Source organism: Gossypium hirsutum, chromosome A05 (assembly GCF_007990345.1).
Source record: "Gossypium hirsutum isolate 1008001.06 chromosome A05, Gossypium_hirsutum_v2.1, whole genome shotgun sequence".
Taxonomy (NCBI): Eukaryota; Viridiplantae; Streptophyta; class Magnoliopsida; order Malvales; family Malvaceae; genus Gossypium; species Gossypium hirsutum.
The window spans coordinates 30,524,653-30,539,980 of record NC_053428.1 but is presented as its reverse complement, the minus strand read 5'-3'; the positions used below and the strand labels follow the sequence as shown (position 1 = coordinate 30,539,980).

The 15,328-nt window shown below is 37.3% G+C and overlaps 1 protein-coding gene across 1 annotated transcript; it reads right to left on the bottom strand.

Annotated features, from left to right (window-relative positions):
• Positions 1 to 10,651: 10,651 nt before the first annotated feature.
• LOC121229041 (probable beta-D-xylosidase 7) lies at positions 10,652 to 15,006 on the bottom strand. Its single transcript, XM_041112173.1, has 6 exons — positions 14,387 to 15,006; positions 14,014 to 14,313; positions 13,266 to 13,435; positions 12,945 to 13,042; positions 11,609 to 12,370; positions 10,652 to 11,530 (listed from the first exon to the last, which is right to left on the bottom strand). Exons 1-6 carry the CDS (start codon positions 14,774 to 14,776, stop codon positions 10,941 to 10,943), a joined length of 2,310 nt encoding a protein of 769 aa, XP_040968107.1. The 5' UTR covers positions 14,777 to 15,006; the 3' UTR covers positions 10,652 to 10,940.
• Between the last annotated feature and the right edge of the window lie 322 nt (positions 15,007 to 15,328).

Here is a 15,328-nt window from a genome sequence, read left to right as displayed (position 1 = left end):
AGGTCGATTTTGCATAAGTTTCATTGTGACTTCCTTTCGTTTGTGATTTTCGTTCTGTTAACATTTTTTTGTCAAAATGAGACTTTGCTTGTTTAATTGACATTCTGTTAAAGAATCGATTGGTTACTTTGTTTAGGCAAGGATATTGCAGAAGACATTAATCCGTCGTATTAGTTTGATTTCTCCTGTTTCGTATGAGGTGAGTGTGAGAACTAGAATAGAATTGCGTCGAATCTTTTGACATGTTTTTAACAATAGGTTGAATTTTTTAAATGTTGAAATTGATAGTGTAATTGATCGTGGAATGATTAATTAGGTTCTGGGTAATCTCCCCGTCAAAACAAAATTAGGTGCGTACCGAAAACCTTAGTTTTGCAAGTTTCGGTCACTAAAATGGTGGCTATGGATGCCACACGGCCAGGCACATGGGCATGTGACTAGGCCGTACGAGCCACAAGGGCATATGGCAGGCCGTGTAATCGGCCGTATAACTCACTGTTTGTCAATTTAGGGCCACACGGGCGTGTGTCTAGGCCGTGTGTGGCCATATTGGTGTATGGTTCACATGGGCAACGGACACGAACTTGTGTCTAGGTCGTGTAACTTACTATTTATTGATTGAGACCACATGGCCATGGATATGGGCGTGTGCCCAGGCTGTGTAACCCGCTATTGAGGTATAAAAGCCACACGGGGAAGGACACGAGCGTGTGTCCAAACCGTGTAACTCACTGTATATGCTTGAAAACCACACGGCCAGGGTACACGGGTGTGTGACCCGGCCGTGTGACTGATAATTGGGCTGAAAACTGTCTTTTGAGGCCGAAAATGTTACTTATCCTTGATATTAGTTTCCTCAATGGAAGAGTAATCGAAATTGATTATATGAGAACTGTCTGATACATTGGGATTGATTCGTAAGTAACATTATTATATGTGCACTGTGATATCTACTATATTTTGGAACTATCTTAGTTAATTGTATAATGTATTAAAATGACTGAACATATGATACGAGTAATTGTAATCTGTATTAGCATGTGGTGGGAGGCTGTGAGGAGGGAAGGAGTTTGTAATGAAATCGTGGCTATGCCACAATGAGTATTACTTGTCGCATATTAATCTAGCAGCTAAGCTACGTTCTGTGAAAATGTCATTAAACACTCTAAAGATGTGCAAGCATGGATGGGCATTAAATGTGATATTGTAGTTAGAATTGCCAAAATGAGTTTATGCGATAGTCGTGAACGTGGTATGCGGGGATGTCAAGGACGTCAAGGAGGAGCTCGAACCGAGTCATCTTCTATGGGTAGCATGCCCAACCTAGAGACCAACGAGACTATTGGTACTCCCACTGCTGAGACGGAGTCCCAGACTCCAACAGTTAGGGACAACGCACTATCCCAGGCCATGATTCAAGCACTGAAGAGGGTCGTTGGTACCCATTCGGGATCGAGAGGCTAAGGGTCTTATGTCCCCCAAGTCGCACGACGTTTTACCTGAAAAAACTTCTTGCGCAATTCATGCCTTTCTGTTTTGATGACCAGAAATTGTTTCTTGATTTCCATTTCAAATTGTTCTCTGGAATTTTTATCAATATGAAGTGATCATAACACAGTATATAAGACTCGTGATTCAGGTAATCCAATCTTCTGTGTGTAAGGCGGAAGCCCCAAAAAAAAGTTTTCCATAAATGGGTAATCAAAAGATCAAATCACTATGCGTATCTTAGTGGTCATTACTTTTGGTGGTCTTTCTTTTTGGCTGAATCCTATAATTAGTCCTTTAGGTCAATTAATTCGAGCTGATAGAGTATATAGACGAGTACCCCTAGAGCTCTAGGGTTTTGTATTTCTAGCTGACATAATAGAATTACCCTTTAATGAGTTTGACTTAATTTTGGGAATGGATTGGCTTGTTGAGTAACGGGTCAATCTAGACTGTGCAACCAAGAGGGTTACTCTGAGGTCGACTGAGAATGACGAGGTGGTTATGATTAGTGAGTGTCGGGATTACCTCTCCAATGTAATCTCCGCTTTTATAGCAGATAAGTTAGTTCGAAAATAGTGCGATGCATACCTTACTTACGTGTTTGATTCTACTTCCGAAAAGCTTTCAGTGAGTGATAATCGCACCGTGAGGGAATTCTCGAATGTCTTTCCTGAGAAATTGCCTAGAGTACCTCCAGATAGGGAGGTGGAGTTTGGAATTGATCTGCTACTAGGTACTGCTCTAGTGTCTATTGTGCCCTATCGCATGGCACCAAAAGAGTTAACTGAATTAAAAGCGCAACTTCAAGAACTCCTTGATAGAAGATTTATTCAACAGAGTGTGTCTCTATGAGGGGCTCTGGTATTGTTTGTTAAGAAAAAGACGGGTCGATGAGAATGTGCATTGATTATAAACAGTTGAACAAGTTGACAATCAAGAACAAGTACTGTTACTAAGGATTGATGACTTGTTTGACCAGTTTCGAAGAGCGTCTGATAAAGGTTGAGAAGGATGAACGCGAAAGCGGATCGTAAAGTTTGTCAAAGTCGCGGATTTGACTTAGGGCTCTAGACGTTCGGAAAGAAACTTGGATTTTTCTTGACACAACCTGAAACGAAATTAAATCCAAGTTAGATAAAATAATTAAAACAAATAATAAATCAAGGATTCAGGAAGTGAATAAAGAAGGTAAATGGAAAGATAGAACGTGGCGTGTAGAAGTCCTAAGAAGCCTTGGAAACACGAAGAATCCACAACCCCCTTCAAGCGGCTCTAATTTCCCCTCCAAGATAAAAACCTTGGCAAGAAAAAGTTTGAAGATGATCCCCACAATCTAAAAAGATTGTTAAAACTCTTCTAAAAGAAACTCAAGTGAAATTCTTGAAAAGAAAAAACTCAAAGAGAATTTATTAACTCAAAAGAGAAATAGAATAATAATCAATTGTCTCCCTGTGTACAATGCAAAGGCCTATATATAGGCTAGATAAATAAATCTAAATAAAACTCCTAAGTATACTAGAACTCTAATTTAATCTAAACAAGAAGTAGTTTTAAACTAAACTTTCTTGTTAACATAAAATTCCTAAATAACTTAAAATACTTAATAATTATCAAAAATTCGGAATAAAATAATAAAAAAATAATAAGAGCTAATAAACAAAATATTTTGCTTATATATAATAAAAATTAAGCCTAAAACTTAAACCCAATATGAAATGTCTAAGCTTGTAAGATCAATTGGGGTTCTTGAAGTGAAATGCTTAAGCTTGTTAGCATTTTCCACATGGGCTTGTCGTCATAGATTGAGAGTTTAGGCCCACAAACATAATTAGTCTCTTCTAATTCATCATTACTCCAGAATTTATTGTCTTGAAACTTCAACTCTTTTTCTGGAATTTTTTTCGTGATAAAGTCTTGAACCACTAAGTTGAGTTTTGACTTTATTTGTTTGGATTTGGATATCGTAATTGGGCCTTGAGGAAAACTAAACTCATCTCTATTATGGCCTTTGAATTGGGCTGAGTTACTCGTATCAGCGTCCGTCTTTTTCAAAATCTATGCTCTGGTTACCATCAGCTTAAAGTCAAAGAGGCTGATGTGTACAAAATTGCCTTCCGGACTCGTTACGGACATTACGAGTTCTTAGTAATGCCTTTCAGTTTAACGAATTTCCCAGTGGCATTCATGAAATTAATGAACCGGGTATTCTAATCGTATTTGAATCAATTTGTGGTGGTGTTTATCGATGATATTTTGATCTAATCTAAAACTAAAACGGAGCATAATGATCATCTTCGTATTATTTTTCAGATACTCTAAGAAAAATAGTTGAATGCCAAATTCAGTAAATGCAGTTTTGGTTGCAGGAAGTCGTCTTTCTGGGTCATGTGGTGACTACAAAGGGGATCTGAGTTGATCCCCAAAAAATTGAAGCTATTGTCGAATAAAAATGGCCGAGAAATGTATCTGAGTTGTGCAGCTTCTTGGGTTTAGCCGGTTATTATCAGATGTTCATCGAATGGTTTTCTCTAATTGCATCACCTCTGACGAAACTATTGAGCAAGAATGCCCCATTCGTGTGGTCTGAAGCATAACAGTGTAGTTTTAATAAACTTAAGTCCGTCCTGACACAGGCTCTTGTTTTAGTCCAATCGAAATCGTGTCGAGAGTTTATGGTTTACAGTGATGCTTCACATGTTCTGTTAGAATGTGTACTTATGCAGGACGGTAAGATGGTCGCTTACGCATCGTGATAGCTTAAAACACACGAGGGTAACTACACTACGTACGATCTTAAACTAACTGCGATCGTGTTTGCTTTGAAGATCTGGAGACATTATCTGTATGGTGAAAGGTGTATTATTTACACTGATCACAAGAGTCTCAAATAATTGTTAACTCAAAAAAAGTTAAATTTTCGACAACAATGATGGGTTAAGTTACTTAAGAATTACGATTGCACAATTGAATATCACCCGGGTAAGGCTAATGTGGTAATTAACGCCCTTAGCTGTAGAGCAATGACTGATCTGAGAGTGATGTTAGCTCGTCTGAGTCTAGTAGAGAATGGAGGACTGTTGGTAGAATTACAGGTTAAACAGATTTGTATAGAGTAGATTCAAGCTAAACAATAGAACGACAAATATTTAGTGCAGCGATTGCAATATGTTGGTTCAAACGAGAATTCTGATTTTAGCTTGAGTGGTGATAATGTGTTATGCTTCAAGGGTCAGATTTGTGTACCCGATAATAAGGAACTAAAACATTCCATCCTATAAAAGGCGCACCATAATCCTTGTGCTATACACCCTAGTGGGAATAAAATGTACCAGGATCTCTAGGAACTTTATTGGTGGCCCGAACTGAAACGGGAGGTAGTCACCTTTGTGTCTTACTATCTGACGTGTCAAAAAGTTAAGGCCGAACATCAGTTGTCCTCTGGACTGCTTCAGCCCGTCAAGATCCCACAGTGGAAATGGGAGCGGGTAACAATAGATTTTCTTACGGATTACCCTTAACTCCTGATAAAAGGGATTCAGTTTGGGTCATAGTCGATCGGTTGACCAAATCGGCTCACTTCATTCCTATCCGAACAGATTACTCCTTACAGAAATTAGCTAAACTGTACATTATTGAAATTGTGAGACTACATGAGATTTTAGTCTCGATTATCTCTAGTAAGGATCTACGATTTACATATCGATTTTGGAAGAAACTCCATGGGGCCTTAGGCACCCAACTTAATTTCAGCACGGCATACCACCCTCAAACCGATGGACAGTCGGAACGAGTTATTCAGATCTTAAAAGATATGCTCTGAGGTTATGTGATAGACTTCAGTGGTAGTTGGGAGGAGTACTTATCGTTGGCTGAGTTTACATATAGTAACAACTTCCAGTCTAGTATTCAGATGGCACCCTACGAGGCCTTATAGTTATATGGTCGTAGGTGTCATACTTCGTTATGTTGGACTGAATTAAGTGAACATCGGGTATTGGGTCTTGAACTGGTTTCTGATACTGAGAACACAGTGAAAGTGATTCATGATCGTCTGAAAGCAGCCTCCTATAAACAGAACTCTTATGCGGACTTGAAAAGAAAAGATATTGAGTTTTCGATAGGTGACTAAGTGTTTCTGAAAGTATCACCTTGAAAGAAGGTTCTCCGGTTTGGGCGCAAGGGTAAGCTGAGCCCGAGGTTTATTAGACCTTACTGTATTCTAAAATGGGTCAGGCCTGTTGCGTATCAGTTGGAGTTATCGTCGGAACTAGAATGAATTCATGATGTATTTCATATCTCGATGCTGAGATAGTATAGGTAGGATATGTCACATATTGTTACTATCGATGAGATTGAATTGCGACCGGACTTAACTTTCGAAGAGGAGCCTGTCCAGATCTTGGAACGGGATATTAGGGTGTTGAGGAAGGAAACCATTCCTCTAGTGAAAGTTCTTTGGCGGAACCACAGTACTGAAGAAGCCACGTGGGAACCGGAAGAATCAATTCGACGACTATATCCGTATCTGTTCGACTCAGGTAAAATTTCAAGGCCGAAATTTCTTTTAGGGGGAGAGAGTTGTAAAGCCCCAAATATTTAAGAGTCTAATTGTAAGAATCTGCAGTAATTAGATTTTAGTATCTCTAGTTCTGCGCTCTGCTTTTGTGTTTAAGGTCTGAAATTTGAATTACATTGCTAAAAGTTTTATTATTTTAAAACAACCCTTATCTATGTGTTAGGTGGTTTAATGCAATTCTGGGTAAATCAGTGTCAAGAATGAGCCTGCTAGTTCACTGGTTAAACATCTGTCTATATTTTTTCTGGTTCCGAATTCAAGTTCCATCATACAATATGGGAATTTTTTTTGCAAATGTCGGAAGGGGTGGTAGTTAACTTAAAATATTCTATCGTTTTTTTATTTTTTTATTTCTTCTTAAATTTTAGTTCTTTGTTTCTCCGTTCTTCCCTCTTTTATTTTCTCTTTCGGTAATTTATTTTTATGTGAATTGAGAAGTCTTATTGCCTGTAAGGTCGATTTTGCATAAGTTTCGTTGTGACTTTCTTTAGTTTGTGATTTTCATTCTGTTAACATTTTTTTGTCAAAACGGGACTTTGCTCGTTTAATTGACATTCTGTTAAAGACTCATTGGTTACTTTGTTTAGGAAAAGATATTATAGAAGACGTTAATCTGCCGTATTAGTTTGATTTCTCCTATTTCGTACGAGGTGAGTGTGTGAATTAGAATAGAATTGTGTTGAATCTTTCGACATGTTTTTAACGATAGGTTGAGTTTGCTAAATTTTGAAATTGATAGTGTAATTGATCGTGGAATGATTAATTAGGCCGGGTAGTTTCCATATTGTTTCCCCATCAAAACAAAATCAGGAGCGTATCGGAAACCTTATTTTTGCAAGTTTCGGTCACCGAAAATTGTGGCTGTCGACACCACATGGCCAAGCACATGGGTGTTTGACTAGGTCGTGTGAGTCACACGGGCGTGTGGCAGGCTGTGTGATCAGCCGTGTAACTTACTATTTGTCAATTTAGGGCCACACGGGCATGTGTCTAGGCCGTGTGTAACCATATTAGTGTAGGGTTCACACGGGAAATGTTCACGGACGTGTATCTAGGCTATGTAACTCATTTTTTGTCGATTGAGACCACACGGCCAGGGACACGGGCGTGTGCCCAAGCGTGTAACTCACTGTTGAGGTATAAAAGCCATACAGGCAGAGACATAAGTGTGTACCCAGGCCGTGCGAATCACACAGGCAAGGACACGGGTGTGTGTCCAGACTGTGTAACTCACTGTTTATGCTTGAAAACCACACGGCCAGGGCACATTAACGTGTGACTTGGCCATGTGACGATAATTGGGCCAAAAACTGTCTTTTGAGGCCGAAAATGTTACTTAACCATGATATTGGTTTCCTCAATGGAAGAGTAATCAAAATTGATTATATAAAAACTATCTGATACATTAGGATTGATTCATAAGTAAAAATATTATATGTGCCCTGTGATATTTACTCTGTTTTGGAACTATATTAATTAATTGTATAATGTATTAGAATGACTGAACATATGATAAGGGTAATTGTAATCTGTATTAGCATGTGGTGGGAGGCTGTGAGGAGGGAGGAAGTTTGTACTGAAATCGTGGCTATGCCACAATGAGTATTACTCTAATTCTTGCACTTGTCTCATTTTAATTTAGCAGCTAAGCCTCGTTTCTGTGAAAGTGTCATTAAACACTCTAAATGTGTGCAGGGATGAATGGGCATTAAACGTCCATAGTGGTGTGTTGGGATGGTTGAAAATGGTGTGTAGAAGACGGAAATAGGAATATTGCATTTGAATTAAATCTGAATCATATCTGAACTGAAATTGTATATATGTACATATTTGTAACACCTCTGCTCTGAATCTAAATTGAACATGCTTCTATGTCAAACTGAATATCTAAACTGGAATTTCTTTATAAGTAACCGTTGTTGAATTACATTCATTTTACGCACTGAGTTCACAACTCACCCATTTATTGATTGGATTTCAGGTGGTACCCAGTCTTGATCGAGTCAGTGTCGCAGAAGCTTAGTCAAACTTCTATATTTCCTTTTAAGTATTACTATTAGGGGTCTATGTTTTATGATATTATGGAATTTATGAAGGTTATATGTATTAAATTATGGTTGTGATGAATATTACGTGACTACAGGTTCAATTTAACTGTGCTATGATAGTATGAACTTTAGTATGGGTGATGTAACTCTCCAACTTGGTCTGAACATCTAGGCCGAGTTTAAGGTGTTACAGTTGGATTAGCTCTTATGAGCATTGGTGTATTGGTTGGATTAGCTCTTTTGAATATTGGTGTGCTTGAGGGATTGGCTCGTGTGAGTTTCTGGTGTGTTTTGGGTGGACTGACGATTTACTCTTATCCATAAGTCATTCTTCAAATGGAAAATTTTGATAAAATAATCTGTTTAATGAATTTGAAAGATTTGTTATTTATTGAATATTGATCTGAACATAAATAAATTTATCAGTTGAGATTGTGGATGATGCTTAGGTTTGTGCTAAGCTTATGATTGCATTATGTCATGTTTAATATTAATGATATAAATTGAAATGGTAAGTGGCCAAACAGAAATATGCTTATGTTCATGAAAAGGTGGTAAGATTCAAAGGTATATTTTCTTATAAAATGGTTTATCATGTGATTGGCCCCAAATGAGTTATATACATAAATGTACTAACTTGTGTATTGATGATAATGATTAGGCTTATGTAAAGCTTGAGATTATGATTGATGTTTATACTTATGTCTGGTATTATACAAATGAAATGGATAAGAAAGGGTAATGAAACGGTAAAATCATGATTGAAATGTGATATGATGAAAAATGGACTGATGAGTTGAATGGTGTATTTATATATAAGAGAAATTACGTATATTATTGATGAACATACCTATGAGATGAATAAATATATTAACTAGTGAATTGATGTTGTTATTTAAGTTTATACTTAGTAATTGAAATGGAAAGTAAGTAAAGGAAGTAATTCATAGTTTTACGAAAAAGTTAATGATAGTGTATAATGATTTATAAAATCCTATGATGTTAGGAATGAAAAATATATATATGATGTTAATAGGCTTACTCATTTATGAGTTGATGGTTATGTAGCTGTTAAATCTTGAGGTAATGGTATAGGTTTATATTTAATCTATAAAGTTCATTGTGAAATGGATTGTTATGTTCAAAGTTTATACGAGCTTACTAAGCATTCATTTCTTACGCAGTTATTTTCCTGTACTTTACAGATTATTGGAAATCGATCAGGTTAGAAGCTCGTCGGAGATCTATCACACTATCCAACAATTATATTGGTAAATTTGATATCTTAATCAAGGTTATAATGGCATGTATAAGTGAATTGTGTTTGATGAGATGTAATGTTTGGCTTGTAAAGATGGTATATAAATGTCGGTTGTTTGGTACCATTTGGGAATGGTTGGTTTGTGTCATTTAGGTGGTTATGATGCATGTGAGGAATGGTCCAAATAGTAAGGTTATTTAGATTTGGCGTTGATCTCATATGGTATGATTGATTTGTATAAATTGTGATATGTTTTGGCATTGGAACAAATTAGTTGATAAATGGTAAATGTACATATGTTTAGGTTGATTTGATGATTATGTTTGATGTGTCTTTTGACATATTGGTTGTATGGATAAATGACCTACTGAATTGGTCTTAATATGCATGCTTTGGTATGTTTAAAAGCTTGATTGTATGTGCAAACATCTTGTAGGTGTGAGCTTGAAATGGGTGAAAGGAATGACTTGAAATTGGCTTATTTCTTGTCCACACGGCCTAAGACATGGGTGTATGTCTCAACCGTGTGTGACACACGGCAATGTGACACAGCCGTGTGTCCCTTGTAGGTTTTTTAAAGGTTGCATTTCGAGAATTACACGGCCTAGCACACGGGCGTGTGGCTTGGCCGTGTAACCTAAGTCAAAGAGTTATATGGGCACGACATGGGCTGAGACATGACCATGTGTCCCTACTTCGATTACCCACATGGCTTGAGACACAAGCGTGTGTCTCAGCAGTGTGACCCCTCAGTTTAAAAAAAAATTCATCTTTTTCCTAAAAATTATATGTTTTCGATTTGCTCCTGACTTGTTTCTAATGTGTTTTTAGGGCATCGAGGACTTGTATAAGGGACAATATGTATGCCATTGATTGGTTTTACATTGATTGATATTGTGAATTAAATGTTTTAAATTCTTGATAGTTTTGAAATGTAAACTTCGATAATGCTCAGTAACCCCCTAACTCATATCCGTCGCCGAAAGGGTTTCGAAAAATTACCGAGAAACCGTAACTTAAAAACTTTCATTCTTAAACATTTCATATATCATAACATAATTCATTCATACACATACATAACGTCTCTTATTCAAGCCCTCAGAGCCTCCTTAATTGAGATATATATCTCCCTTAATTGCTTGTTGGAACATTGTTATGTTTGTTTTTCTTATTTAATTTTATTAATGAAAGCTTTTACCCTCAAAAAGTAAATTTAGTTAATATTTTCATTAAAATTTAAAAATCAAATTAACAAAAAATATAAAGAATTAGAAATTAAATTTAAAATTATACCATAAATATATTATTTATTCTTAGTGGGACATGTACCCGAATTTCATTACACATTTTACAGGCTAGAAAGTAGAATAAAAATGAACATAGTTTGTTCCTGAAATATAGGTGGTAAAAATTTATATCTTAGCTTCAAGTCCGACTAATCATTTCTTTCTTTTCTTATGAAGTATTCGTGTTTAATGCATATCCGAATATGAATATTCCTCCACATTCGTAGACCAACATCAAAAAGAAAAGAAAAATCGAACATATCCATGTCGGACACAAGTCAAATTATAATGGTGATGGGATGTTTGTCATCTCCTACAACCAAGAAATGCCTTCCTTCTTCCATTACCATTAAACCATATTCATTAGCCCTACTTAAATGCTCACAAGGGTTAACTTCAAACTGAATTTCACCCATTTCCCCTCCACTTAATATCACACTTCGAAATCCAATCAATTGTTTCTTTGGCCTTCCATTTCCATGGTTTCCATGCCTCACATACAACAATACCGGATGCTTACCTGCCAGCTCCCCGTTATTTTTCACTCCGACGTGGACCGTGATCTTCCTTTCATCACAGATTTCAGCACCTACTTCCGAAACTAGCATGTATCGTACAGAATCGGAGGTCTCCTTTGTATGTAAACTTGAAGAATGGTTCAAATAAAGATTGTTTTGGGACACACGGGTGAACGAATACGAATACTTTGAGTAACTAAGGCCATAACCGAATTCAAAAACTGTGTCTCCTTTATAGAATCTGTATGTGCGTCCAGGATAGTCCAATGATGATTCAGGTCTCATCCTCATGTCTGTCATTGGTACTTTGGTGAAATCTTGTGGATACCAAGTTACGGGTAATCTCCCTCCTGCATGACAGTATATAGTGAATCATCATTGATCGTATAACATTTTATTGGCAATAGACAGTATCAACAGATTGTTACCTGGATTGTGATCACCGAAGATTACTTCCGCGAGTGCATTACCTCCGCCTTCTCCTGGATAACCAGCCCAAAAAATGCCACCGATTCTCGGATCATCCTTAGCGAAAGATATATCAATCGGACCTCCGGAAAGAAGCACTAAAACAACCGGTCTCTTTGCAGCTTTTGCAACGCTGACGATGAGTTCTTGTTGCCTCCCAGGAAGAAACAAATCAACCCGATCGAGCGCCTCTCTTTCTTCAGTTTGATCTAATCCCATTATCAACACTACATAATCTGCCCGTTTTGCAATGTCAACTGCTTTGTCAATTGCACCAGTAGAACAAGAAACTGTATCACAACCGGGGTGGTACACGGTGTTCTTAACGTAGCTCTCCAAAGCTTGCAAAGGAGTAACAGACTTGCATGGAGGGCCTGCATAGTTTCCGATAAGTGTTTGTGGCGAATTGGCATTTGGACCTATTACAGCAAGCGACATGGTAGATTTTGGAAGTGGAAGAAGTTTAGCATCGTTCTTTAAAAGGACAATGCCATTACGAGCAGCTTCAAGTGCTAGAATCTGGTGCTCAGGGGAGCAGATTTGGTCCGCTCCAATATTTCCAAAAGGATTTGGTACCGGATTTCCATTGAAAAGGCCTAATCTCATTCTAACAGCATACAGATTATGGAGAGCTCGGTCTACTTGAGATTCTGGTAGTTTTTTCTGCAGTACTGCAGATTTGGTATAATTCTGCAAATAGGATCCACAGTTGAGATCCATGCCTGTAAATATTCATCAAACAAAAACATAAGGACATTTATTCGTAAGGTAAAATCGAATTTGCTGACATTATAAATCATCTTATAGAAACAAAAAACATTTAGAGTGCAGAAATTACATATGAAATGCATCATCATTTATGTTCCTTTTATGATGCTTGTCATAGAAATGATAAAATATGAATTATCAAATTTTTAATTTTATCTCTTAAAATCCTAGGCCTACATTTTTTCCCTAGAAGAAATTCCATATTTTACTTAAATGCTTCACTTTTCTTGAACACTGTGTTTGAAATCCGTATCTGTCGTATACCCAAACATGAGGATGCAGATACAACCTACCAGTGAGAATGGAAGTATGCAGAAACACATGCACACGTTATTTATGTTATTTGGACTCGGGTGCAAATTTCGCATATAAACATGTGTCTAAGGCATGTATGTGCATTTGAAATGCCTTTAAAAGATCATATTCCAATATCCATATACGAATATGGGATGGTCACGCAGTACTTTAAAAAAAATTGAAAATCGGAGCTTCATATGACAAGATTACAAGGGGTGAGGATGTGCATACCGGCCTTGAGAACATCAACAACAGCATCTTCGGGTGCTTTGGCGTATCCTTGATCGTTGTGGATGATTGCAACCGCATCACAGTCCGATGTGACATACCTGAATCAGAATTTTCAACCAGTGTATATTTTATCATTGAGTTGTTGATCTATGTTGTGTCCAACTCTTTCATTTATATTTTCGTAAACGTATGATCTTTCATGGCCTCTTATGATGATGATGCCCGTCCCTAACTCTCCAAATGCATTAAATTTTTTTTGAAGAACATACCCATAGTGATTTTCACAGAAAAATCTGAATTTATTGAAATGAAAAGAATTACCCTTTGAAATCCCATTCGCCTCTCACAGTCTTGAACAAGAGACTGGAATCAGCACAGCTTGGGACGCCATTAACTCTATTGTAAGCACACATAACTCCACTGGCTCGCCCATCTCGTACGCACTTCTCGAATGGCGGTTGGTATGTGTCGGCTAAATCTTGCACTGTTACCTACAAATTAATCCAAATTCCAAAACCAAAAAAGTTAAAAATTTACTGTTCTACTTGATATGGTTTTTGACATTAGAGACCAATAAAGTAGCTTTTTATTAAAGCAAGATTAACAACCGCATCTTCACCAACTTGCTTCACATGTTTGTCATCCAACCAGGTATATCTACTTATGTTTTTTTTTTTTCAAAATTATTTCACATATTAAGATATTGAACATAAAGATAAATAATCATCATCGAACTTGATTTTTAGATTTTTTTTTAAAATTATTTATGTTTGATATTTATCGAAATTTACCCAAAAAATAAGAACAAACAACATAGAATCAAATTCCAAGATGATAATCTAATGCTATGGTGGCTTGAAAGCTTTTCTTTTTTATTTTCTACTTTTTTTTCCTTGACTTCCTTGGGAAGGAAAAATTATTATTAAAAAATGACCATATATTAAAGATAAAAAAGCCCAGAAATGTTCTAAATTTCTTATCAAATACTACAAAAAATTCATAAACTAAATCTAAAACTAGAACTACTCTTTGCATGGGAAAATAAAAGGGAACAATGGGTAACACTTACACGAGCATCAAAGAGAAACCGGTTCGTACCCTTCCAATTATCCAAATCATAAGCTGTAAAATGCTTACAACAAGCTGAAGCTTGAAGGCGTCCATGGAGTTTCCCGCCTTGAAAAGTATCTCCTTGAACCCCTCTCACATACGACACAGCATATTTCCCAACCACAAATGGATCTTCCCCTGGTGTTTCTTGCCCTCTTCCCCACCTCGGGTCCCTAAATATGTTAATATTTGGTGCCCAAAATGTCATCCCATTTGCCTCCCCTGCATTATACATAGCTCTCGCTTCTCTTCCAATCGCCTATTTTAACATCACCACCATTAAAAACAATATTGGGAAGAAAAAAAATAACCCAGAGAAATGGCCAACTTACTTGGCCAATGCGGTACCATTGATACGGATCAAAAGAAGCAGCGGTGAGGATGACTTGAGGGAAGCTAGTAGCGGCTTTAATGGTACCGTCGAACCTGACGCCGGGACCGACGTTGGAAACTCCGTGTAAGGCCTCCGACCACCACTCGTATGCCGGGATACCTAGCCGTGGGATAGCCGGAGCTGAGTTAACGAGTTGAGAGATTTTTTCATCTAATGTAAGCCTTGAAACCAGGTCCCTAGCTCTTTGAGTTATGGGCAACTCGGTTTGGCAAAAAAGGTAGTTTTTGGTTTCTGGGTTCGATGAATCACATGCAAATGGCGGTTGGGTTGATCCGCCATGGATGAAAAGGAGAGCGAAACTTAGTAAGGAAACGAAAGAAAGCATCATCTTTGAGAAAGTGAAGCTGCCTGAAAAGTGCTTACAGTCCAGTGAGTCGTACTGAGATGGTGTTAATTATTTGTTAAAAGAGAATGACTTGATTGCCCTTGCATTGTATATTTATGAATGGGGTTTTTGGGTAACACCGAATTTTTCTCGGTGTGAACGTCTCCCATGTAGGGACGGCTTTCAGTTTAAAGGTTATGTTTTGGGCCCTTCTATTTGATTGGTTGACATGAACGGCGAAGTAAATGTTACAATTTTTTGGTTAAATTATTGTAGAGTTTGCACGATGGAATAATTTAAAGTTAGGCTTCGTTTGGATGGGCGATTGACTGTGGTGCGGTGCGTTTAACTTACTTTTTATCTCACGCTATAGTATTGCTACAGTATCTAATCTCACCGCCACCGCTGTTTTTACACTAACTGCAGCTAAACGCACCGCCCATCCAAACTCACCCTTAGTCTGGTACTGAATAATTGAGTTGAGAGTTTAAACTCAATCAAGCTCGAAATTCGTAACATATTCCTTAAATTTTTAATTACAATTAATTATTAGAA

Bases quoted from the DNA above. Each gene is read 5' to 3' on its own strand.
- LOC121229041 (XM_041112173.1), bottom strand. From the start codon at position 14,776: ATGATGCTTTCTTTCGTTTCCTTACTAAGTTTCGCTCTCCTTTTCATC. The intron at 13,436-14,013 runs GTAAGTGTTACC...ATTAATTTGTAG, and splicing joins GGTTTCTCTTTGATGCTCGT to GTAACAGTGCAAGATTTAGC. The intron at 11,531-11,608 runs GTAACAATCTGT...ACTGTCATGCAG, and splicing joins CTTCGGTGATCACAATCCAG to GAGGGAGATTACCCGTAACT.